Source organism: Arvicola amphibius, chromosome 4, assembly GCF_903992535.2.
Source record: "Arvicola amphibius chromosome 4, mArvAmp1.2, whole genome shotgun sequence".
In the NCBI taxonomy this organism is placed as follows: Eukaryota; Metazoa; Chordata; class Mammalia; order Rodentia; family Cricetidae; genus Arvicola; species Arvicola amphibius.
In genome coordinates, this window is record NC_052050.1 from 90,561,395 (window position 1) to 90,587,780 (window position 26,386).

The 26,386-nt window shown below is 49.9% G+C and overlaps 2 protein-coding genes across 3 annotated transcripts; one reads left to right on the forward strand and one right to left on the reverse strand.

Annotated features, from left to right (window-relative positions):
- Window positions 1–6,872: 6,872 nt before the first annotated feature.
- Window positions 6,873–21,113, reverse strand: Hagh (hydroxyacylglutathione hydrolase). Of its 2 annotated transcripts, XM_038325662.1 has the most exons (10): window positions 20,936–21,113; window positions 18,619–18,794; window positions 18,072–18,136; window positions 15,926–16,043; window positions 14,918–15,026; window positions 11,678–11,781; window positions 11,282–11,383; window positions 8,274–8,353; window positions 7,776–7,860; window positions 6,873–7,394 (listed from the first exon to the last, which is right to left on the reverse strand). In XM_038325662.1, the coding sequence occupies exons 1-10, from the start codon at window positions 21,009–21,011 to the stop codon at window positions 7,350–7,352; spliced, it is 960 nt and encodes a 319-aa protein (XP_038181590.1). In that variant the 5' UTR covers window positions 21,012–21,113; the 3' UTR covers window positions 6,873–7,349. The 2 variants fall into 2 exon arrangements, with proteins under 2 accessions (XP_038181590.1, XP_038181591.1); XM_038325663.1 differs by lacking the exon at window positions 6,873–7,394 and having other exon boundaries at window positions 7,604–7,860; window positions 20,936–21,109.
- Window positions 21,114–21,271: 158 nt separating this feature from the next.
- Window positions 21,272–22,751, forward strand: Fahd1 (fumarylacetoacetate hydrolase domain containing 1). Its single transcript, XM_038325664.2, has one exon. It carries the CDS (start codon window positions 21,493–21,495, stop codon window positions 22,156–22,158), a length of 666 nt encoding a protein of 221 aa, XP_038181592.1. The 5' UTR covers window positions 21,272–21,492; the 3' UTR covers window positions 22,159–22,751.
- Window positions 22,752–26,386: the final 3,635 nt, after the last annotated feature.

Consider the following 26,386-nt stretch of genomic DNA (forward strand, 5'->3'; position numbering starts at 1 on the left):
CCTAGAACTCACTATGTAGACCAAGCTGGGCTTGAACCCACAAAGATGCTGTTGGGATTAAAGGTGTGAGCCACCTCCACTCGGCATGGTGGTATCTCTCTGTCCAGACACCTTTTCATGTGGTTCCTTTGTCTGCTGTTGGTCTCGATGCCTGTGCCACCAGGGGCCTGTTCTAAACCATTTCCTGGGCCTGGAAGTTGAAGCTCATTCCCTCATTCGGGGAATTGATTTTATGTTGAGGTCCTTGGCCCATTCAGAGTTGAGTTTTGTATGGAATAAGAAGAATCATGTTTCATGTAACTATCCAATTTGGCCATCATTTGTTGATGCTTTTTTCAAGTGTGTATTAAAAAAGAATCAGGCCAGGCAGTGGTGGTGCACGCCTTTAATCCCAGCACTTGGGAGGCAGAGGCAGGTGGGTCTCTGTGAGTTCGAGGCCAGCCTGGTCTACAAGAGCTAGTTCCAGGACAGCTAGGGATGTTACACAGAGAAACCCTGTCTTGAAAAACCAAACCAAACCAAACAAACAAACAGACTCAGGCCCGGCAGCAGCCTGGTCCAGGTGTGGCTGAGCATCAATTACACATCACGGCACTGACGATTTCTCTCTTGAGTCACGCTTGGCTCTATTCCAGGTCTCTGCCCTATCCAGCCTGTGGGTTCTGGTGCTCCAGGCAGTATCAGGTGGGCTTACTCTCCTGGCGTGGGCTTTAAGCTAGATAGGTCATTGGTTGGCTACTCCCCCAATCTCTAGGCACAGACCCACAGCCGAATATTAGGCGGAGTTTGGGGAATCCTGTGGCAGAGTGAGGTAAAAAGGATTGTAGGAGCCAGAGAAGTCAAGGACACAAGAAAACTCACAGAATCAACTAACAGGGACTCACAGAGACAACCGACAACCTGTGTGGGACTGACCTAGGCACTCTGCATATATGTGACAGTTGTGTAGCTTGTTCCTCTTGTGGAACTCCTAACAGTAGGAGTTGGCTGTCTCCAACTCTTTTACTGGCTTTTGGGACCCTACTCCACCTACTGGGTCACCTTGCCCAGCCTTAATACATGGGGAGGTGCATAGTCTAACTGCAACTTGATACGCCATGTTTTGTTGATACTCACGGGAGACCTGCCCTTTCCTAAACAGAAACGGAGGAGTGGATCTTGGGGTGGGAACAGAGGGGAGTGGGGAAGGGATGGGAAGGAAAGGAGGGAGGGGAAACTGACCAGGATATAAAATAAATTATTTTAAAAAATCAGGTGAGCGTAGGATCTGTTCTACCGATCAGTTGTCAGTTTTTATTCCAGCATCATGCCGTTGTTATAGCTCTGTAATATAACTTAAAATCAGGATGGTTAGTATTTAGCTTTGTGTGCTGTGTATGCGTACATGTGGAGGCCAGGGACAACATCCAGTGTCTTCCTCAGCCACTTTTCTGACATTTTTTGAGGCAAGGCTCAAACTGAGCCAGCAGCTCACTGGCTAGCCAGAAGGCCCGAGAGATTGGTGTGTCACCACCACCACGTCACAGTGCTGGTACGGCGGGTGTGCCACAGCCAGCTTGCATGTGGGGGAGGGGTCTTCACGCAGGTCGTGTTTCCAGAACAGGCAGCTGTACTGACTGCCATCTCCCTTTTCATGTGTTTTCTTGGCCATTCTTCCATCACTTGTGAAAATGTGTCATCTTTTTGCCCTTTTTGTGTTAAAATATTTTTAAAGGCATGCATCACCACTCCCCATATTTATTTACTTTGTATACAGTGTTCTGCCCACATGTATTAGCATGAGAAGAGGGCACCAGATCACATTACAGATGGTTGTGAGCCATCATGTGTTGCTGGGAATTGATCTCAGGACCTTTGGAAGAGCAGGCAGTGCGCTTAACCTCTGAACCATCTCTCCAGCCCCTTAAAAATATTTTTATGAGTGTTTGCCCACATGTATGTATATGTACTGCATGCAAACCTGGTGCCTGCAGAGGCCAAAGGAGGGCACTGGATCCCCTGGAACTGGAGGCAGAGACAGTTGTGTGGCACCGTGTGGAGCCTCCTCGCCAGCCCTTGGGTTGTTTTCTAAGACTTCATTGTGAACTTCAGACTATATGTCACATATTACCAGATGTAAGTTTTCCCTATCTGTACCTTGTCTATTTCTTAGGATGTCTTTTTATTGCAAATTTCTAATTTAAATGAAGAATATCAATATCAATTTCTCTTCTGGCTCAAGACATTTTTATTAATTTTTATTGAGCTCTACATTTTTCTCTGCTCCCCTCCTCCTCTCCCCCTCCTCTCCCTTCCCCTTCAACTCTCTCCCATTGTCCCCATGCTCCCAATTTACTCAGGAGATCTTGTCTTTTTCTACTTCCCATGTAGATTAGATCCATATATGTCTCTCTTGGGATCCTCATTGTTGTCTAGGTTCTCTGGGATTGTGAGTTGCAGGGTGATTGATTTTCTTTGCTTTATGTCTAAAAACCGCTTTTAAGTGAGTACATACTCTTTCTGGGTCTGGGTTACCTCACACAAGGTATTTTCTAGATCCATCCATTTCTGGCTTATGTGTCATAGTCCTGTATTTTCTATTGCTCCTTCCTCTAAATTTTAGAAACTAAAAGTTCTGGTTCTCTGGTGCAACCTGAGTAATTTATACTTGCTATATATATGAGTTCACTGCTGTTTCCAAGTGGCCCAGCCCATCTGTTGAGAAGACTGTTCTCGGCGCCCAACAAAAACAAATGGCCACCAGCACCATAGTTCATTCTTGATTCTGCCTTGCGTCCTGGCGCCTAACCTTGTCCTTGTACCACACTCGTCATGGTACCCACTTCAGGTAGTCAGAGGTCCCCAAACCAGAGTTGTTTTGGCTCATGTGGTTTCTTTGAATCACTGTATAATTTTAAAACCCGCTTGTTACTTTCTTAAACACATGCTAGGATCCTGCTGGGGTTGTGCTTTTTTAATCTGCACATCAGTTTGTGGGGAACCAGTACCTTTGCAACGCTTGTCTCATTGGTGAGCATGGCCACATGCCCATTGGTTTAGCTCCTTCATTTCTCTTAGAAACATTTTGCCATTTTTCCTGTATAAACCTTACATTTTTACAAAATGGTTATTAGTTTTGCTGCTACTGAGAATGAACCGGCTTTGCTTTCACTTTCGGGTTACTACTATGTAGAGATACAATGAATCTATGCTAAAACCCAGGAGCTGCCCAGCTCGTTGATTCTAGTGTGAAGCAGTACTCCTTGGGCTTCGCTGTGCGGGGCTGTGTCATTAATTTACCTTCCCCATGTCATTGTTCCCCATATCCTGGCATGCTTTTATGTTTACCGCAGTGCCCTCTGAAGTAGCAAGAGTGGATGACTTTGCCTTGCCCCTATGTAGGAAGAATTAAGTCATGTGTCGTTGTGATCTGGTTCTCACAGATTCTAAGAGGCGGTGTATGTTTGCCAGAGATGCCCATTTCCCAACCCCTGGAATCTGTGACCATTACATGACAGAGGGACCTTACTAAGATCCCAGATGAGGCCAAAGTAAACACAGGGTCCTGGATTCGGAAGGTGATGTGGGAGGCTGAGTCAGGAGGGCTCAGCCACTGTCTCCGGCTTTGCAGGGGGAGAAAAGGCTGTGAGCTGGGGACAGAGGTGGCTTTTAAGAAGCTGGACAGACCAAGGACACATTTCTTGAGCCTTCAAGAGTGAGTTCTGAGGACATCTGATGAGTCATGTCAACTTCCAGCCTCTAAAATGCAAGATGGTGCACCTGTGGATTGTGTCTCTAGGGCCGTAGATTCTCATAGTAACAGGTGAAGGCACACACGGGTACTCTTTCAGGCCACGAAAGTGCCAGTGTTGGTGGAGAGATTTTGTGAATGAATGTTGGACACTGCCAAACACTCTTTTTTTTTTTTTTTTTTTTTTTTTTTTTTTTGGTTTTTCGAGACAGGGTTTCTCTGTAGCTTTGAAGCCTATCCTGGAACTAGCTCTTGTAGACCAGGCTGGTCTCGAACTCACAGAGATCCGCCTGCCTCTGCCTCCCGAGTGCTGGGATTAAAGGCGTGTGCCACCACCGCCCGGCTGCCAAACACTCTTGTGAACTGATCCTATAGGCTTTGCTCTCGATTCATACGGCAGGCTACACCGGCTCACGCTCAGTCTTACATTTCCTGAGGTCAATCCCATACGGTCACAGTATATGATGTTGCTGAACTTGAGTTGGCAATACTAGGGATTTTTGAGTATTTTATATGTTGATATCTTTCTTGGGCTTTGGTATCAGAAAGACATTAGTCTGGAAACTGAGTTGGGATCACCCCCTCTGTGTGGTAGAACACACCAGTGAAGCCATGTGACCTCTTCTCTCTGAGAGACTTCAATTTGGTATAGGTGTGTTCACAAGCCACTTCCGAGAGACTCTCCCTCTCAGGCTGATGTGAGAGGACCATGAGTTGGAGACCAGTCTCAGCTAGAGAGAGACCCAGGGTCTGTGAAACAGAAACCCACACATGCACTTAGTCTGTTGTGTCCAAGATGGTCTCAAACGATTTGTTAAGTACTGACAGGCACAGCTAATTATTCTTCAGCTGGGTGGCTGTGTCTCTCTGGGGATCAGTTGGTTTCATTGTTTCTCCTTGGTGCCCTACATAAACCCTGGGAACGTTAGGAGCAGCAGTAATTTCTTCCTTCATGATTTTTATGATTTATAGCTTTAATTTTGATCAGTGTGAAAATTTTTTTCTCTTCAAAGAACTTTTGGTTCATGCTTCACCAGTCCCCCTCCTTTCCGAGGGGCAGGTGCACTTATGGGGCAGGTCTCGCTCTGTAACAAGTGTGTCCTTGAACTCATTTGCTCTGTACCCAAAGCTGACCTCAAACCCAAGCAATTTCTTGCCAATGATTGGCCATCAGGCGTGGGCCATCATGGTGACCTTAATGTGTCACTCCCTCCGGGGAGGACGGGCGTTGTATGTGCTCTGTCTCAGCTTTGCCTCTGATCCTTTGAGTTTCATTTGTTTTCTTGTTTAAGATAAAACCTGCATTTTGAGACCTTTTATTCTCTCTAAGGACAGAGCTCAGGGTAAAATCCTTGCCTGCTATGTTTGCGACTCTAGGTTCGATTGAGCACTGCACCACACCCACACAGGCATATATACGTACACATACATACAGACACACACACACACACACACACACACACACACACACGTACATATAAACATATATCCCCCAGCACTGTTCTGCCACTTTAGTAAACTTTCCAGTTTCACTTGTTGACTCGTATCTAGAAATGTTTACTGGGGTTCTCTAAAGGTTCTTGGGGAAAGAACACACTGTATACTTTAGCCTTTGTGGCTGGCCTATGGCCTAAGACATGGTCTGTCCCAGAGATGCATGGGCGTCTAAGAAAAGCGGTCGCTCGGGTTCAGCTGGATAACATCGGCACCCCAGCCACTGTGGATGAGAGCTGGGCCCTGTGTTCTCCCCGCTCGCTGCAGTCATCGCGAGACTGCAGAAAACCAAGGACTGGGTGACAGCGACAGCAGCGGAGCCAGGCAGCCAGGTCACTGACAGCAGCTGGGGTCTGTGAGCTCCAGTGTTGAGCAAGAGAGGAAAGCTGTGTCTGCCTCCACGCACAGCCGCTGTCAGGAGAACTGTATCAGCACAGAGGTGCTCCCTGCCTCTGAGGTGCACACTGAGGGGTGGGACATTAGGACAGAAAGAGCGAGCCATCCCCGAGCTCTAGGTCAGGGGCTAGTGCTGCACCCCACCCCAGCCCACTGCTGCCCCACCTAATTTTTCCCCCTGAGACAGGGGTTCTCTGTGTAGTTTTAGAGCCTGTCCTGGAACTAGCTCTCTGTAGACCAGGCTGGCCTCAAACTCAGATGTGCCTGCCTCTGACTCCAGAATGCTGGGATTGAAGGTGTGCACCACCACTGCCCAGCCAAGTTCTCTCTTCTTGCCCTGGCCTTTGCCACCCCTGAAGACATACGTCCACAGTGGTGGGTAGGCCAGGAGAAGTCTGCCTCTCCTCACTGGACAGACAGCGATTAGAAGTGCAGATCATGATGGGTAGGGACACAGAACACTGAGTACCAGCTGTGGGGGGTGTGGTGGGAATGGAGCCAGGGCCCCACTGCAATTTAAATGGCTACCTGTATGATTTTCACCTTAATTAAAAGTAATTTTGTTTTGAGTAGTCTTTTTTTGTAGACCAGACTGGCCTTGAACTCAGAGAAATATCTGGCTCTACTTCCCGAGTGCCACTACCCGGCTTATATATGCTTTTTTGGGGGGGTGGGGAGGGTTAAGACAGGGTTCTCGTAGCCCTGGCTGTCCTGGAACTCAGGACACCGCCCTCACCCCCAGATATATGTGCATTCTACTCCTCTCACCCTAAGCTTTCACCTCCCTCCCTGAGCCCCTTCCCCACACTTTTACACAAATGTAAGATGTGAGGCCTCCCCAGCCCAGCATATCTGGAAAGGTCGTAGTGAGCACACCGTGCGCGTTTCCTGCTCCTCTGAAGCACCGCCCACTGATGCTCTATCACACTCTCCCCGTCCCTGGACAGTAAGGCTTGTCTGCTACCTGCTAAGATCTCAGTGTCTGTTACCCCTCAGGTTGGGCGCCTAGGTGAGTGGCTGGGTGGGCAGAGATGGGCAAACCGTCTTATTTAGGACTTGATGCTTCAGAGGGGGCAATGCCAAATGTCCCCTGGACTGGCCGCATGGAGCTGGGTGGTGCAGAGTGTTTAAACACACTATGAATGGCAGCATGGCACACACACGTTCTGCAGCAGGCATCTGGGCTCTAGATCTCTGCACACTGAGGCTCACAGAGGGATACTGCATTTATTTGGAGGCTGGTGGGATCAGAGCTATGGCAGGACTGGCTGAGCACACATGGTTTTAACACTTATCACATGCACAACTCATGGGGACAATCTCCAAGTTCCATTCCATGCCACCTCCGGGGAGAAATCCAGGGCAGGACTAGCAGCTCTACCCTACGCCATCTCTAACGAGGAGCTGCGTGCCAGTAATGCAGTTTAGAACACCTGCATCCTGACCCACAGCAGGCAGCTGTAAGGACACGAGCCCCAGCAGACCCAAGGGAAGCAGGAACTACAGGCCAGCAATGCAGACAGTGGGACAGGATACACAGCTCTGACAGGTTGAGGGATGATGACCTTAGCCAGCACAGATCAAAGCAATGAGCCACACTGGCAGGGCAAACTGTCCCCTGGGGGGGGGGGGGTTTCAGACCAGGCACTCCGGTCTCAAATTCTTCCTCCACCTGTCTCGGTCCTTGGTGTCACCAGGCATCTATGTCTGCTGTCTCCATTTGACCCACTCAGACCTGAGTACACAGAGGCTGGGTCTGGATGGACCACAGAGGCTGGCAGAAGGAGGAGGGAAAGTCAAGGCGAGTGCCAGCCATCCTTCTCCCTGAAGAGCCAGGAAGCCAAGGTGGGAAGCCCGACTCAGCCTCTCCCAGAGCCAGCACCACTCTGAGGGACTAGGTGCAAACTGCACGTCTGATGACCACAGCACCCTGGGGCTCTATACATCTAAAGCCAGAGATAATGCAGAGTCCACAAGCAGGGGTATGGGAATAAATACTTTTAACCTTTTTCTCTTATAAATATGCATTAGAACATTTGATATCACAAGCTAAGGGCTCTGGATTAACTTAAAATAAAAACAGACTAGCTCCTGCAAGAGCAGCAGGACAGTCACTTAGAAGTCCCTGTCCCTGTGTGCCTCAGTCCCGTGGCACCTTGAACTGGTCCTTCTCCCTGCGGATGGCCCTCATGGTGGTCACAGGGTCCGTCTCCCCAGCATGCTGTTGCACAGTCTTCTCCCTGCATAGGCAAGAGATAGCAGGCTGTAGGCAGAGCCCAGACACCCTCAAGCAGAAGAACAGCGAGGGGCAGGTCCTTCCAGCAATATGCAAATGGGAGGCCACCAACTCCATGCTGCCCACCCAGCCCAGAGTCCCAGAGCTTCAGGGATCCTTAAAGAAGCTCTCCAAAGGCTCTCCCCATAGGTCAAGGGTCCCCCACATCCTTGCCAAGATGTCAAGAAAAGCATATCCTCACAAAACCTGCCCTCTTGGGCACACTTTAAATAAAGTTAGGGTATGAGGATCAGGCTCATTCACCTCGGGACAGGTTAGCCCTCGTCCATCTCTTTGAGGGGGTGAACTTGGACAAAATTATAAAGTCTGAGCTACCACAGGAAGGTGAGGCCAGGAGGGGACCCCGCACTGTCTTACTTCACTCTCATGAAGGGGTTATAGGTGAACTCCTCCGCCAGAGTGGATGGCACCGTAGGCTCCCCGATGGCATATTTCTCCTATAAAAGATGCCACTGTCACATAGGGACCGATGGGTCCCTACTTTCAAATATCTTAGTGAGCTTTCAACACAAGTCATCCCGGGAGGCAGAGCAGAGAGAAGTCAGTGGAGGGGGGGGTGTCTGGTTGTGGAGGGAGGCCGGGCTCACAGCAGGGACTAGAGTCGTCCCCCACTGTGTCCCCGAGAGTAAGCTGCTGCGACAAGTATGTTACTTCTGCCTAGGCTGTCTCTGAAGGGAGGACGTCCTTTCTCCATTATGTGAGCTTTATGTTTCACACAATCAAAACACACCCCCTCCCCACAAGAAAACTAGCATGAGGGGCGGTGAGTGACAGGGCCCCCAGCACAGGGTGCGGGGCTTACTCTCCTGTCAGGAGCTTCCACCAAGTGCCTGCAGAGTGGCCAAGTAGCAGAGTACTGGACGGCACTGGCCACTACCTTGCGTGGATAGCCTTGCTCCTGAGCACCATAGACCATGGCAGAGACAGTGCTAACACAACTGAGCAGAAGCCGAGTTTATAAGCCAAGGGGTCCCCATGCAGCTCTTGCCCAACTCTTGCCTGGCTAACATGGAGGCCTCAGGGACAGCGCTGGGACAGCAACTGCAGACACCCACATGGCCCCTCCATCACCAGGACACACAGCTAAGGGTTAGGAAAGAGACCAGTAGCACTGATGGTTGGTGAGCATGCAAAGTGTCAGGAACTACAGGGGTTAAGAGGAGAACATAAAACAACAGGACTCAATTTTCAAATTTTGAAAATCAGTTTAAGAGTTAATGCATTTGGCTATACAATCCAGCAATTCCACTATTAACCATATAGCCAAGAGCAGAAAAGAAACATAGCAGGAACAGAATGCCAGCCACAAGCGCTCACAGCCTGTAAAACAGGGAAGCACATGAGGGCTCACCCACAGATGGATGAGCTCCCATACTGAGCCACGTAATACAGGATGTTCTCAGAGACAAAACCAGCAGGAATGGGCCTCAAAATGAGGCTGAGCAAGAGCAGGGGAGGACTGAGGAAGGTCATATGATTGTTATACAAGCCTCTGGATAAGGGCAATGACAGTGCTGGAGAACTGGACCGCTGCCAATGGCAAGGCGCTGAGAGGGTCAAAGTGCCTTGGGGGAGGGGAGCTGGAGAGATGGCTCCCGGCTGCTGCTCTTGCAAAAGATCTAGGTTCAGTTCCCAGCACCCACAGGGAACTTAGAACCACCTGTCCCTCCACTTCTAGCGGTTCTGATGCCCTCTTCTGGCCTCCAAGGGCATCAGGCATGCATGTGATGCACATGGGTCCCGGCAGGTAAAACATATACAAAATCAAAATCAACTTTTTAAAAAAGTGCCTTGCAGAGCAGAGCAGCGGTGTTCTAGCTTGACTAGGGCCGGGCTTGTGTGGATGTGCACGGTCAAAGCTCATCTCACTACAGACTTCACTCAAGACATTCTCATGCATGTAAATTACCCTTAAAGTTCGGTTTGTCTGGCATTGTGAGGCTTTGGGTTTGATCCCCAGAGGAAATAAGGAAACAAAGTAAGTTGCAGAGTGGTATTATGGTATGGACAGTGTGCATACAGTATGATCTCTAGGTGAATATTAAATGCATACTCTGAGAATCAGGTATGAATATAATGGGGGCTTGAAAAATTTTTGAGGTGATGGTTTTGATATGCTGCCCAGGCAGGCCTTGAACATGCAGCACTTCAGTCTCGTAAGTGGGATTAGACACGTGCCACCACACCTGACGCAGCACTGGGTTCCGTGTTGTGGTGGTCTTCTCATGGAGCCCAGGCTCGCTAAGAACACACACTGTGGCTGAGACTGGCCTTGCTCCTGACCCATTTGCCTCACTTAGACTCCCAAGTACTCCCAAGTAAGTACATGCTACCATTGCAGGCTGAATTTTTCTGGTTTTGTTTGTTTTTGAGACAGGGTCTTACTATAGTCCTGGCTAGCATGGTGCTCAGAATGTATGTAGCCTGAATCTGGACTCAAACTTGTAATTCTCCTGCCTCCTTCCTGGATTACAAGTAAGCTGAATTTTCTAATATTTCTTTGTAAACCCCTTGCTGATCTGGAAGGGACAGTGGACAGGCTCCTATTGTAGACAATACAACGGACTTATACAATGAAGCACTGCTTCCTAGACCGCAGGAAGGAGCCGCACATGAAGCTCCCAGGTCCACACAGCTCTGATGATATTTACAGTGAGCGACAGGGAGGCAGAGCCCTGTTGTCTAACAAAGCCCTCGGCCCACTGCCTGGCTGGGCTGTGATAGCTCACTGCTGCCATCCTGGAGATAAACCCCTTCAGATGACATCCCCACTGTCTGGGTGACAGCAGAAGCAGAGAAGCAGGCTCCTCACAGAGGATTCAACTTACTGCTTAGTATGTGGGGAATAAGGCTGGACCCTGGAGCCTTAGTCTTAGTGTCTCCTCTCTCCTCTCCCTCTCCCTCCCTCCCTCCCTCCCTCTCTCCCTCCCTCCCTCCCTCCCTCCCTCCCTCTCTCTCTCTCTCCCTCCCTCCCTCCCTCCCTCCCTCCCTCCCTCTCTCTCTCTCTGAGACAAGGTTTCTCAAGGTTTCTCTGTAGCTTTGGCGCCTGTCCTGGAACTAGCTCTTGTAGACCAGGCTGGCCTCGAACTCACAGAGATCTGTCTGCCTCTGCCTCCCAGGTGCTGGGGTTAAAGGCATGCGCCACCACTGCCAGGTGAGCCGAGTCTCTTACGCTAAGATGTAGTAAGTATCCACAGCCTGCGCTGGGCCCTCCAGTCAGATGGACTCTACTGCAGTGACCAGCACTGAGTTTGAGACACCCGGCTTCCACCACTCTGCAGATAGTGCTGTGTCTGCATCCAGGCCCTGGAAAGTCACTGCGCCGTGATGCACCCCAGGACATGCTCCAAAATTGGCCCACTCACCTTGGCCCAGGCCAGTTTCTCCTGAATGGCAGCATTGTTGGGTTCCACATGGCGTGCAAACTTCAGGTTGTTTATGGTGTATTCGTGGCCACAGTAGACTTTCTGAAGAAAGAGCCAACATATGGGCTTTGACTTCCACCTTGGAAACCCTGAGGGTTCAGGGCTGCCTCATGTCTTAGCCGGACGTAGCACCCCATTTAATGTGTGCAACTAGAGATATTATAGGGCCACACATAGATTAAGTACTAATAAAAATTGTTTAGGTGATGGCTTTGCCCACTTCTTTCCTCAGCTCAGAGGTGAGGCCAACTGTGAAAGCAGGGTCAGGTTCCTGGGCCTACAACAGATCTGCCTCCTGAGCACGTGGGGCCTTAGGGAAAGGGAAGCCCCGCCTACCGTGTCTGGCGGGAGCCGGCCCAAGACCTCAAGCAGAGCCTTGTACATCTCATCTGCAGTTCCTTCATAGAACTTCCCACAGCCAGCAACAAACAGCGTGTCACCTGGAAAACACAGCGGCGCTCCTCAGGGCTAGCTCACACCCTGGCCGCCTGCACCAAACTTACCAACAGGCACCAGGACATGACTCAAAGCCACCAGGACATGACCACGGCCACCATAGGCATCTTCACCCAACGTGGTGCAAGGCCTCTCACAGTTCTCCACTCTGCCAGCCACCAGGTTCAGCTGTGGCCACAACTCACTGTTGGGGCTTGAAAGCCAAGGCACCCTGACCCGTTCTCAGTGCCCCAGTCCCACCCTAGCTGAGAGCATCACAAACCTAGTCCACTTCCCGGCTCTCAGCAGCTCTCCTGGGTCTCTTCCTCCAACACTGGATGTCCCCTTTCTCCTGCATCCATGTTTCTGACCCCCTTCCCCCTTTGCTGCTGGAATACCTGAGGCGCCCCTTTCGTGACCCCAGACTAGCACTGCTCTTGGCCTCACCCTAGCACGGGCAGAACAACCTGGCTGCTTCTGTTCCCTACACACCCTGGACTTCCACTGTGGCCAGCCCACCTCAGTGGGTACTCATGGTGCCATTTATACCTTGACGGCCCCTGCCCAGAGAACCTGGCTCTGCTCCTGGGCCTCCGCACCTGAAGTCCTGCCCTCATCCCTCCTGCACACTTTCTGCACAGTCTGCCCCCATCTCTACACTGTTGTCTCCCAGTGCCCAGCCTGCCTATCTCAGTTTAAACAGGCCTTATCACACAGAACAGCTGGACAAGACGCCAGACCCTCCTACCACGCCCTCCTCTCAGCTATTCCTGCCTCCCTTCCCTACGCCCCCCTCTCAGGTCAGCTGGAGTGGTGGCTGACTACTGAACAGTACAGGTAGCATGGAGGAGGTCCTCACTGTGATGCCCTGAAGACACCTCGCCCCTCATGCCAGGTGCTGCCCAGGACAGTCACAGAAAGTGCAGGGCATCATGGGGCCTCCTCCATGCTACACAGTACCCTCTACCTCTCAGCACAGGGTCCTCAGAGGTCCAGCCTCAGGCTCAGCTGGGGCTCAGTGCTACAGTATCTGCCTAACACACACAAGGCCTTGGCTTCTGTCCACAGCACTGTCAAACGCTGAGGAGACTGGTTAGTTGGCAAGTGCTTGCCTTACGAGCATCAGAACCTGAGCCTGATGCCCAGAACTCATATGAAAACCCAGGCAGCCTACTTGGCAAAGCTCTGAGAAGACAGAAGTGTTGTCCTGTCTGCTTTTCTGTTGCTGTGAAAACAAAGTTAGAGAGGAAAGGGCTTACTTCATCTTATAACGTCCATGGAGGGAAGTTGGGCAGGAAGCTGGAGGCCGGAACTGAGGCAGACATATGGAGAAGCTCAGTTTGCATTTATTTATTTATTTATTTATTTATTTATTTATTTATTTATTTATTTATTTATTTTTGAGGCAGGGTTTCTCTGTGTAACAGCCCTGGTTGTCCTGGAACTCACTTTATAGACCAGGCTGTCCTCAAACTCACAGAGATCTGCCTACCTCTGCCTCCCAAGTGCTAGGATTAAAGGCATGCGCCACCACCACCCGACTTAGCTTGTTTTCTTAAAGCTCCCAGGACACACCTGCCTAGGGGTAGCAATACCCACAGTAGACTGGGTCCTCCCATAATTACTAATCAAGAAAATGCCCTATAGACTTGCCAATCAGATGATGACATTTTTCTCAATTGAGGCTTTTTTCTTTTTTCTCTTCCCAGAAGACTAATTTGTGTCAAGCCGACAAAAAATTATCCAGCACAGGTGTGCCTCTTCTCTCACCCACACCCCTTCTTTCACCTCAAAGCTGGCATGTCCTGACTATCGGTCCATGATAACACACCATCTGCTCCTACAGACACCAACACAGACTTTTGCAGGGCACACGCCAACGGGGGAGGGCCAGCTCTGTCTACACCTCAGTTAACCTGGACGGTCATAAGCTGAGGACCACGTGATTATCACCATCTCACCACAGCATACTGCGGTTCAGAAAAGCTTTACCAAACCACCAATCCCAGCGACAACACAGACACAGCAGAGCTGCTATGTTCCATGCCACAGCCCCACTCTCAGCTCCAGAGTTCAGAGGGCAGAGGTGAGCCCCAACACAAAAAGGGCCCAAGGTCTGCGCATAAACCATGCAATGCCACGAGGAAGACAAGGAACTCAAGTCAGGAGTGCAGGCTCACACCTGCAACCCCACACTCGGGAGGCTGAGGCAAGAGGACTGCCACAAGTTCCAGGCCAGCCTGGGCAACAGAGACCTCTCTGAAAACAAAACAAGGCAAAACCCTGGCATTCTGTAACATGTTTTTAAAAAGCTCGGGTTCCTGGGCAATTGCATATTTACAGAACAGAGAGTTCCCCCTCAGTGCCTCTCCAGGGTCCTCCCATCTGAACCGTGCTGCTGTGACCGCATCATAATATGCTGGCATGTTCCCCAGCCCAGGCTTGCACAGCCCCAGTGGCTGTCACAGGACAGCAGGGCAACATCACTCACATCACAACTCTGAGAGGCAGGAGCCAGGCCGCCTGCCTCACCCCAGCCCAAGCCGCCTGAGCACTGCGGTCACAGGCTGCTCTGTTTCACAGGCTCCCAATTATCACCTGTACCATTTCCATTTTATTCATAAGGAGAAAATTCCTGATTTTTGGACAAACCTACTTGTACTGAGTGTGAACTGCACACATTGCCCCAGGGGCTAGCTCAGCCTCAGCATGTGAACCACCCACTTTCAAGTCAGGCTTCTGGCTCTGCAGGGTCACTAGGTGCGCTTCACCCAGATCAGATAACAGGGCTCTCTGCAAGCCTGCAGGAAGGATACTGGGATCCCCTGGGGCCTTCCTCAGCCAGCTTCCCCTCCATTTGTTGGCTACTAGAGGATAAGGGTTGAGGTTGCAGGATGGTGAACCTCAAACACCTGATGCAGCAGCAGCCAGGTATGCAGCAGCAGCCTAGCCTCAACTCAGAGCACCTCTGCACTCAGTAGTTTGAACAAATCCCAGGCTCCATCCTGGGCTGTGGCTTCCTTATATGAGATGCAGGGCTGGAGAAGGTGTCAGGAAACACCTTGCTTCACTCACAGTTTTTCCTCACACAGCCAATGCCAAGCAGAGTTTTTACATAGACTCCCCGGCCCCCAAACTCACCTGTGAACACAGCAGAGGGCTCTGAGCTACCAGGCTTGCTCACAAAGTAACAGATATGTCCCGAAGTATGGCAGGGTGTTGACAGACATTTGACACTGAGAGACCCCACCTGAAACAGAGGTGCTGGGATGAGCTCCGACCACCAGTCGTCTGTTTGGAACGTCACAAGCGGCAGCGCTATGAACCACTATGATGGTTCCTGACCACCCAAATGCGCTTATTTCAGGATCCACTGCACTCGAGACACCTGCAGAGCACCCCAGGGCTTGGACAGCCCACAGGCAGGGCCCAAGGATCCTGGATAAGGTGTAGCTCAGGTGCAGACGCTCCAGATGTGTTTGTTCAAGGACAAAACCACAAGAAGCTTATTTTGTTTTAGTCTCCAGAACTGAACCAAATCTAAACCAGGCATTTTCCCATTAAAGATACTTCTGTTCTGACTACCTCCCCAGCTCTTCAAGTGGTCAGCCCTCAAGCCGACCCAGCAATGCAAACACCTCGAGACAGAGTCAACAAGCACATCTGCACAGCCTTTCTGCTAAGGTCGTCTCATTCTGACCCATTCCCCAGCAGTGCAGCTGCGTGTCCTAGCGAGGCCTCCGTCTCCACACAGCTCCACCGTCACGTCGCAGAAGTCAAAAGGACCCCAGAGCCCCTTCAAATTCTCCAGTTGACTCGGAGGCCCCCTCTGAGGTCTTCCCCAGTGTCCAGGCACATTTTGCAGTTGATTTTCTCACTATGCTCTTATTTTTTGTTTTATTTTGTTTGTTTTTGGTTTTTTTGAGACAGAGTATCTCTAGCTGTCCTGTAACTCACTATGTAGATCAGGCTGGCCTTGAACTCAGAGCTCTGCCTGCCTCTGCCTCCTGAGTGCTGGGACTAAAGGTGTGCGCCACCACCGCCCGACTTCACTATGCTCTTGAAGGGAGGTCTGTTCAAGCAATGCTGAGACAGGTCCGGGGAGCCCCTTGCCTGATCAGCCCCCTTTCCCGGCAGGGCTTCGTGTACCTGCAGTGTGGTAAGGTGTGTGACTTTGTGCGTCAAGGCCCCAATGCGGTCGTCACCTCCGTAAACCTTCAGCCCAGGCTCCAGTTTCACCAGCTTCTCATTCCCACCAGCATGGTCCCTAGAAGTCAAACAGGAGGCCTGGGGTAACCTGATGAGATGGAGGGGCTGCTTGCTTGCCTTTAACCCCTGACCAAATGGAGTTTTCACTTGGCCTATACATTTTCAGTAGAAACAGGCAACCCGGAGCCACTTTTCACCTGCCATTTGGCAACACCAAAAACAAGTGTCTCAGGGTGTCCAGCACGCCCCTGAACAGAGAAAGCAGGTCACACAGACCTAGGGTCCCAGGCATGGCTCCCACACCTCGGGGCACAGGAAGTTACCTGGAGCGCTCCCACTAGCCAGAAGCCTCAATCTGACCGCAACTCCTGAACTCAGGGATTGGGCACTAAGGTGGGCGTGTGGGTTGGAAGGTTCACCCAGGTAATCCTAATGCATCCCAGTTTGGGCCAGCACTGGCAAAGGCTATGCCAGGAACTCGAGACCCTAGATCCTGCGCACCTGCGGGAGGTCTGCACGCAGAGCACAGCACAGCCAGGTGCTGGCCCCTCCTAGGACCAGGGATGCCCACAGTTCCCCAGGGGGAGGCAGAGGGCAAGGCCATGGTAAAGGCACAGACAGGAGAATCCCCACACTGTGGGTCATCTTTAGCTCCAAGATGGGGATGGGAAACACCTTCCCCTGTCAGTGCCTTGGCTACTCCACTCCATAGCCAAACAACCCATGGAACAGCTGGGCTCTCAGATAACAGGAACAAGTGACCCAGCTCTCTGCTCCACGGCCTCCAGGACAAGGCTCACACACAGGCCAGCTCGGCACCATCACCTCATCACCTTCCTTTAAAATGTCACTACCAATAAGCAACACACAACTTGATCTGCCTGTGAGCTACAGGCCAGACCCTTAGCTCAGCCTTAGGCTTGACGAGGACATAAGCGTGAGATGGTGATAGAAAAAGCCAGACTTCTCCACAGTTTCAGGAAAAAGGCGTCTGAAGTAGTAGCAACTAAGGTGGAAAAGAAAACACAAAGTGTGCACAGTGTTTGATGGCTGTGAGGCATATGCCATCAGATCCCCAACGGTAGAAGTGTCCAGAGCTGGAAGCCCAGGGAAGGAGCCTCACAAAGTAGAGCAGCCATAACGTGCAGCCCAGGCCAAGACTTCAGCACCCTGTCCCAGGTGCTGAAGTCGCACCCAGGACCTCAGGGGCCTGGCTAAAGCAGCCACAAAGACAGAGTGACCGACGGAGAGGCACAGCCCCAAGCTTCCTTCCGTCGGCAGAGTCGTGGGCTCCCAGCCCTGACATACCCAGGGCGGGGGTCAAAGACAGAGGCTCTGGCTCTCTTCGTGGAGTCATTTAGGAAAGAAGATTAGGAGCCAACAAACATTTCTTCTACTTTTGAAGAGCCTTAAAAAATCCAAAAACAAATTCTAGGCCAGCCAGAGACCCTGACTCAAAAACAGAAAGCAAAAGAATAATAAAAGCCAGGAATAATGCTTTGGGCAGCACTTTTGGCCAAGTTCAAGGCCAGCCTGTGCCACACAGAGTGGAATCCCATCTCAAAACACCGAAACCAACTATACAAAAAAAGTCAATCAACACTTCTGGAAACATAAGACTTTTCCCCCAAAAAAGCCTGGCGCTCACTAGGGACCAGGGGAGCTCTAAACTCAGAGCTCCGCCCACCTCCGCCTCCCATTTTGTTGGTTTTGTTTGTTTAAGAAAATGCTGATGTCTACCTACTCCTCTTTCTCTCTGACATGGGTGGATGCCAACAGCACGTTTTATGAACCTAAGATATGTGAAGGCAGCCACTGGGGGTCCTTCTGAGGCCAGAGAAGCCTAGCTTTAAAGGGACAGCAGTGGACACTTGTGTCTGAGAGTGCTGGCCCTATCCTGTTCCTCCACATGCCATAATACCTCACCTGGAAATTACTGCATTAGTGGAACCCAGGGGTCAGTGGCCCACAAGGAAGAAGGCAGAGCCTTGGTGTGTTCTTAGATTCCTTCCCTGCTCTATGGACAGTAACTTCCCAGGTAAATAGCTGACCCCACCCCAGGTCCTTCCACAGCCTAAGCACTTACCAGTGGTGATGAGTGGTGAGCACTGTGGTCAGCTTTACATGGTGCTTTTTCACGGTTTCTATAACCTACAGGCATGGGGAGGCAGAATCAAGGTTTAGTCACACTTCTGCAGAGTGGGTGCCCAGCCCTCTCCCCACCCACAGTGACTGACTACACTCCAGACAACAGGCGGTAGCTTTTTTTTTTCTCTTTCTCTTCACCAACTTGACTACTCCATCCCACCCACAACCTCTCTGAGCCCGGGCAACTCTGACTGCGGTCATCCACAGCTCTGGAGCAGAAGCATGGAAGACGAGGAGGATCTCAGGTTCACACGTGTCGAGACACGGAGGGTTAAAAGTATGTGTCAGGCTTGCCGCAGAGGCCTGTGGTCTCTCCTCTGCCCCACTTGTCAGTGGTTAGACATAACTGTTTTGAATGAACCGATATCCACCTAGCTTCCACAAAACCGCAAAGACCCTGTGGCTGTAACCCCCACATGCCTTCGTGGATGAAGGCAGGGTGCTGGGTGCATGGTACAGGGAGCTAAAAGCCACACACACCTTACCTTCTGGGGTTGCACCGGGTCCACGATGGCAGCCTCCTTGGTGTCCTCGTCAATGATCAGGTACATGTAGTTGTCAGTCAGGGCGGGCAGTAGCTCAACCTTCATCATGTCTTGCTCCACAGTCAGACTCTTCCTGAAATCTGTGTGATACAGAAGGACTCCCGGCAGGACCTGACCTGAAGAGACACAGCGGAGGAACCTCAGTGTTCCGCAAGAACCCTAGCCAGACTTCAGAGCAGCCCTACCCTTGCACTCAGTGCTCTGACAGCTGGCTTTCCCAAGCTCCTCTGAGGAAATATCCTATTCATTACATCCTTCAGGAAAGTGGGGACTAAGTAAACCAGCCCATCTCAGGTATAGAATTATTGTTCTGGTTTGCAGGGGTGGGGGAGGTGCTTTTTAGGTTTTGGGGGGTTCTGTTTGGTTGTTTGCTTTTTTTAAATAGATCTCCCTCTATATCCTTGTCTAGTCCAAGACTCACTATGTAGTCCAGGCTGGCCTTAAATTCAGCAATCCTTTTGTCTCAGCCTCTTTCGGTTTCATTTGTCTTTTGCAGTAGAAGGGACAGAACCCTGGGCTCACATGCAAGGCAAGTTAGCTACACCTTGTGCTAGGCTTGGAACCTTGACATTTCTTTTCAAGAGTTTTTACAGGCCTTCCCAGCACCTGTGGTGTGACTCAAAGCTGAGGCAGGCAAAACAAGGCACTACAGCATGGCTGCGCGCCCTTCAGTCATGGCCTCTGCACTAACAAGTGCTCAGTCCTCTGAACCGACAACCCTTCTCAAGCCTCTACCCAGATGAGAAAACAGCACTTTACACTAAATGGCCAGCACAATGAAAAATACACATAGTGCCAGCTCCTGAAAATAAGTCACTGGGTGTCTGAGACTCAGGCATGAATGACACAGAACAATTATTCAAGTGAGGACTGGCCTGGGTGCACCCAGGAGGCAGCGAGGGACCAGGGGACAAAGGTTTACACTACTCCACCCACACAGATGCCAAAACAGTTTTCAGCAGTAAAACTCACATTCAACCTGAAAACATGGAGCCTCTAAAAAGGTTTTCTGCCTTGGCTTTAAAGACAGGAAACCCACACAAGGTGGTAGAAACAATGGTATTCTGACTCTCAGGAATCCAGAAAACAACAGCTTTGACCCTGTGGTAGCTAGTACTATCACCTAATAACCATGACAAGCGAAATCAACCAAATAGAACTGTTCATTTCTGTGGTGCCTCAGGGCCCCAAGACTACTTATACTAGGGGAAGTGCTCTCTGACTGCGTTAAGCCCCAGATCCCCATTTCTACTTTTTGGCACAACAGTTAGGCATGTTCAGCAAAATAAATATTTCTGTAATATCAGGTTTCTGTAATATTTGAACTCCCTAAGCCCTGGCACTGCCCAAGCCCATGGAGGGCAGAAGGGTGAAGAGAGGTGAATATGAGCCCTGTTCATGTATTTTCTGGCAGAACAGCTCATGGCTAAATAACATATTATTACTAGTGCTCAACCCACTCTAGGTCTCAAAAGAAGTTAAGTAACCTGGAGAAGACATGCTAACTCCTAAAGAAGGGATTCACCAAGTGAGGGCACCTCCAGGACCCTCTTTCCCACTACACTAGCCTGACACTGCCCAAAAGATGCTCCAGGCTCCTTAGCTTGCAACTGGAGACATATTGCTTGAGTTGGGACCTGCAGCCTGTGTTCAAGACCAAATCCACAGACATGTTTTACTTTGCTCATAACATTGTTTAAAAATTGAAGACTTCCAGAAAGTCCCATCTTCTCATCCAGTAGGGCTTCTAGGGCACCAAATGCTGAGCGGCGGACTCCCATAAGCGGCGCTGACCAGCAGTAATTGCCCTTGCCTAGTTCTTCAGCAAGGGCTATTCCTTAAGTGGAGAGACCTGTACTTCTGGGGTTCTCAATGAGAGGGCTTCTGGCTTAGTAAAGATGGACCACGCACTTTCAATCACGATTGCTTCCAAGTTCCCGGCTAGCTGGACTCAGGCCGGCCAGCTCCGGAGCGCTGGCAACCCACTGTTGCCACACCAGTTGGACACCAGGAGGAAAAGCAGCTGACTTAGAAACCGAGGTTGAGACCCCGGCACTGGAGTGGGAGCAGGAGCCCGCCCTCTGTCCCTGGCCACGGACCCTGTCAGCGCCGCCGGTCTAAGCTGAAGACGCCCGGCCCCGCTTCTCGCCCGCCCGCCCGGCAACGCACAGCACCAGTGCCCGGAGGCGGCGAGGGCTCGCCCAACCGACGTCCGGCCAGCCGGCACCGCGCCGCGTCAGCGCCCAGACACACTTACCCAGACCGCGGCGCGCGCAGGCGGCTCCCAGCACTGACAAGCTCCGGAGGCACCGCGGCCCGCGACCCAGCACCATGACCCACGGGGTGCACAGCCGGGTCGTGGAGCCGCAACAGCAACGTCGTGGGCATCAACACTAGCGTTGGCGACAGCAGCCAATCAGTGTCCTCCTCGCACTGCTTCCAACCAACCAGCTCCTGCTCTTTACCGAAACGCCACGCCCTCAATCCGACAGTGCCCGCCCATAGAGCGCACGGCCAACCAGTCTCTGTCTCGCGCCGCGGTGCCGCCCCCAGCCAATCAGCTGCTCCTGCCCAAAATGTTCCCTACCCTGCCCTGAGAGCCTTGGCCGGGAGACCTGGTCTGGACGGAGGTGTAGGCGGCAGAGGGAGGCTTAGCGCACGCCTCCTCGTCTCTTCCGGGCCGCTGACCTCAGCGTCCAGCTGCTGCGCAACGAAGGGCGGGCCGCTTCGGCCTGAACAGCGTCCTAAGGCAGCTGTCCCCTCGAGGCCCCCGTAGTCCCGGGATTCGACGGTCACGTGACGCAAGGTTTTACCATGGCTTCTTCCAAGCCTCTGTCTCGCTTCTGGGAATGGGGCAAGAATATCGTGTGCGTGGGGAGGAACTATGCAGACCACGTCAAGGAGATGCGCAGCGCGGTGCTGAGCGAGCCTGTGCTTTTCTTGAAGCCGTCCACCGCGTACGCTCCCGAGGGCTCACCGGTGTTAATGCCCGCCTACTGCCAGAACCTGCACCACGAGGTGGAGTTGGGAGTGCTCTTGGGCAGGCGTGCTCAAGCCGTCCCCGAGGCCGCCGCCATGGACTACGTGGCCGGCTACGCTCTGTGCCTGGACATGACTGCCAGAGATGTGCAGGAAGACTGCAAGAAGAAGGGACTGCCCTGGACCCTGGCCAAGAGCTTCACGGCCTCCTGTCCAGTCAGCGCCTTCGTGCCCAAAGAGAAGGTCCCTGACCCTCATGCTCTAAGACTGTGGCTCAAGGTCAACGGTGAACTCAGGCAGGAGGGCAAAACATCGTCTATGATCTTTTCCATCCCCTACATCATTAGCTACGTTTCCAAGATAGTAACCTTGGAAGAAGGAGATCTTATCTTGACCGGGACTCCAAAGGGAGTTGGGCCAGTTAAAGAAAATGATGAGATTGAGGCTGGAATAGATGGGGTGGTTAGTATGAAGTTCAAGGTGAAAAAGTCAGAATACTGAGTTGTTCTTAACGAGTGTCAAAGGAGAGGGGAGACATAAGCAAGTGAAGTAACTAAATGTCAATCTTAATGAAAATCTAAAATGGGTCCTTAAAAATAAATAACGTGATTTTAAAAATTGGGGCAGAAATGAAAATGGGAATAACCACACTAAAGAATATTTAATGCTTTCCAAGAGGAGATGTGTTAAACTAAGCTTGGAAAAGTTGTAATTTTCTTCTCTGAAACTGAACTGAGTAAGACTTCTGTAAATTGTCTATAGCTCCATTAATGATGTTACCCTTTAGGAAAGCTAAGTTTATACACTCCAGTTGGTTCTTACTAGGGAAAGCTCTTCATCCCAAAATCAGATAAAAGTTTTGTTAGGCGAACAATTGGTGAAGTCCTACCTTGTTTACTTGGAGTGTATGTATTGGCCTGTGACTTCTGAGTTTGGGAGGTAATTTTGATTTTTTTTTTTGGGGGGGGGGTTTCGAGACAGGGTTTCTCTGCAGCTTTAGAGCCTGTCCTGGAGCTAGCTCTTGTAGACCAGGCTGGTCTCGAATGGGAGGTAATTTTGAAATTGTTTTCCAAATAAACATGTTTCTTATGTGACCTGAAAGTGTACTTTCTTTCCCTTGTTGGGGAGGGGTACTTCTTCCTCTGGGTCTTCAGACTTTGGTCTTGGGCTCCTGAGCACTGTGCTTTAACTTACTAACAAAGTGAACCAGTCCCTCCACATCAATCAAAGAGGCCCTAGGAAACCGACAGCCTGGAAACGCTGCATTTGCTCTTGCCTGCACCGCTTCCTGATAGAAGAGCCCTCAGGATGTGCAGCACAGCTTTCAGTGCCCGGTGGAGGCTTCTGCTGTGCGGGTGCAGAGTCTGCTGCCCCCTTTCACTGATTTATCAGTACTGCTAGGCATTATGCCAACTATAGTTCATTCCATGTTTCTGTGCGCTGTGAGGTTTGTTAGCCCTATCACCCTGATGACAGTGTAGACCTAGAGGCTAGCTACTGTGGCAGGGCCAATTTGTAAGGAAATTGTTACAAACTCAGAGTCTGAAGTTTTAACCAAAGTGTAGGTAGTGTCATATAAGTAAATATATAAGAAAATTTAAACATATGGGTATTCTTTGAGCCCAAGGCTTAATTATGATTTATTATGAAGTCCCATAATGATATTGGTTTAATAAATATGACTTTTAAACAGAATCTTATTATAACTCAGGATGACCCTTAATTCATGATCCACCTGACCTATGTTTTCCATTATTTTATCTTTAGTAGTTTATTTAATTACTTAGCTGTCAATGTTTAATACAAATGAGTTAGGAATTTTATTTTATTTTTTATTTTTGGTTTTTTGAGACAGGGTTTCTCTGTAGCTTTTGGAGCCTGTCCTGGAACAAGCTCTTGTAGACCAGGCTGGCCTCGAACTCACAGAGATACTCCTGCCTCTGCCTCTGCCTCTGCCTCTGCTGGGATTAAAGGCGTGCAACACCACCGCCCAGCAAGTTAGGAATTTTAGATAAGAAAAAGGAACAAAAGAAAAAAAAACTTAAGATTTCATCTACCCAGAGACGGCCAAAGTTAGACATTTAGTATAAATTCTTCCAAATCTGAATATGGATATTATTTTAAGTGCAATTTTTGGACAGGGTCTCACTATGTAGCCCAGGCTTGCCTGTACCTCATGATCCTCTTTCCCTAGTCGCCTGAGTGCTGCTGAAATAACAGGTATATGCCACTACCATAGTTTTCCAACCTGGTTTTTATACTGGCTATTGTGATTTCCACATCAGTCAGTACTGTTCTGCAGTTTGATTTTCATCGATTATGAAAGACTCTAGGTCAGTCAGTCCTCTGGTTTTAGACATTAGGGTGTGCTGGTGAAATCAGCATATTGATAATTCCTGATTCGTGTGGCTGGGTTCCCAAAGTCAAACAGTGAGCCCAAAGTGCATGCCGCCCATTTGAAGCTGTACTTTAATCTAGCTAGCAAGTACAAGGTTCAACTGAGAAACATCTACTAAGTTGACAGAGCAATTAAGCAAGCTGAAGGTGGTACAAGCTAATGCCCAGAAAGTACAGTGCCCGTGGGGCCAATGTCCACCAAGCAATGGAATGAGCTTTGTCACAAACATCTGACACCAGCATTACAGTTGTAGCACACAAAGTCCTTGGAAGTAGGAATCAAAAACTGAACCCAGTTCCCACAATTCCTCAGCTACTAAAATCACAGTAAACCTCACACCCAGGAGATAGTCTTTCAACTTATTTTAAATAAATATAATCTATGAAAAAGTTAGAAGATTCATCCCATGAAGTCAAATTACCCTTCAGTAAATTTAACAACTGTAATTTTCAGATATGGAGAGACAGTTCAGAGGTTAAGAACACTGCTCTTCCAGAAGATTCAAGTTCGACCCCCAGCATCCACATGACTACTTAACAACTGTCTGTAACTCCAGTACAAGAGAATCGATACCCTGTGATCTCCGTGAGCACTGGATGCACATGGTGCATGGACATACAGGCAGCCCAAACACCCATACACATACAAATTTAAAACAACACAAAACATTGTTCGCCAGACATAGTGGTGCATACCTTTAATCACAGCACTGGGGAGACAGTGTGGTCTACATAGTGTGTTTCAGGACAGCCAAGAATACATAGATTGTTTCAAAATACAAAAAAATTTGCTAATTATGCATAAAATAATTTCATAATACATTAGTCTATGCAGAATATGTCTTGACTTCTGTTACAGTGTTTTTTTTTAATGTATTGGAGCACATGCCTTTAATTCCAACATTAAAGAGGCATAAAGGTGGGTGAATCTCTGGGAGATCAAGGCCTGGACCTTCCTATGTAGACCAGGCTGTCAATAAAAATTTAAACTGGTTGTTGGTGGCGCGTGCCTTTAACCCCAGCACTCCAGAGGCAGAGACAGGTGGATCTCTGTGAGCTCGAGGCCAGTCTGGTCTACAGAGTTGATGCCAGGACAGGCTCTAAAGCTACACAGAGAAACCCTGTCTCAATAAACCAAAAATAAATAGATAAATACATAAACAAATACAAATTAAAAATAAAATAAAAATCCACTGGTTATCTATAAAAAGTGAACATTAGGCCAGGCCCAGCTACTCATGAGTCTAAGACAGGAGGATGGCAAATTCAAGATCTGTCTGAGCTACAGAGTATACAGCTAGTCTGTGCAGTTTAGTGAGACTCAGTCTCAAACACAAAGTAAAGAAAAAAGAGTAGAAAGTGGGGGAGAGGACTGCTTAGAATTTACTTAGTGATGAGATGCTTGCCTCATATTCATGAGGGTCATGGGTTCAATCCTAGCATCATATTGACAGCACACGCCTAGCACTCAGGAGATGGAGGCAGGAGAATCAGGAGGAGTCCAAGTATAGGAAGATAGGACCTACAAGGTCAGGAGAAGAGCCAACCTGGAGTCTGCCTGAGGATCTATCAACAGGCGCTGTCAGAGGTCCTGATCATGCCTAGCTAATGAGGGGCGACCGCGCAATGTCAACTGACAGGAACGCAGCCTGGGTGCTGAAAGAGGGCATATAAGGCTCTCATCATAGCTGAATAAAGGAGTCTGCTGTTTGTCTTTCACCTGACCTCCAGCGCCTTCTCACTCTCTCCCCTGAGGGAGCCATTAGGACCCAGCCACATTCAAGTTCATCCTTCGCTACATATTAAATTCAAGGCCAGACTACATAGATCTGTGTCACAAAAAAGAAGAGGGTGTATCTATAAAATCAATGATAAAGTACTTGCCTACCACCGCCACGTGTAAAACTCTAGGTTCCATCCCTAGTGCCGGAGGGGAAAGTATTATCCACTCACTTGAACACCTTTTCAGACTAGTGAACACTCATCTAATTATTTTTAATTGGTATATCTTCTTAGATCATATGTCCCAGAAGCAGATCATAAGATGGGAATTGTTGTCCAGGTAACGTTTTGAAGGGGTGCTCTCAGGAAGGTAAGTGAAGGAACAAGGAAATGCAAAGCAGGTGGAGAGGACGGGAAGGAAACTCAGTGGGCGGAAGACTCTGGTTGGAGAGAGCAGTAAAGTAGTCTGAAGACATGGTGCACTTTGTCTCCCTCAGGGCCTCATCAGGCATCACTGCTCCTCACAGAAGCTGGGAGATCTCTGAAATCTCGGAGTTAATGGGGTGAAGTGTGGGGCAACATTCTCTACAGGTTTAGTTTCTGATGTTTA

Bases quoted from the DNA above. Each gene is read 5' to 3' on its own strand.
- Hagh (XM_038325662.1), bottom strand. From the start codon at position 21,011: ATGGTGCTGGGTCGCGGGCCGCGGTGCCTCCGGAGCTTGTCAGTGCTG. The intron at 11,384-11,677 runs GTAGGCGGGGCT...CTCTTTCTTCAG, and splicing joins GCCGGCTCCCGCCAGACACG to AAAGTCTACTGTGGCCACGA. The intron at 7,395-7,775 runs GTGCCACGGGAC...TCCTTCTGCCAG, and splicing joins GGGAGAAGGACCAGTTCAAG to CCTCTGTGGTCCATCCAGAC.
- Fahd1 (XM_038325664.2), top strand. From the start codon at position 21,493: ATGGCTTCTTCCAAGCCTCTGTCTCGCTTCTGGGAATGGGGCAAGAAT.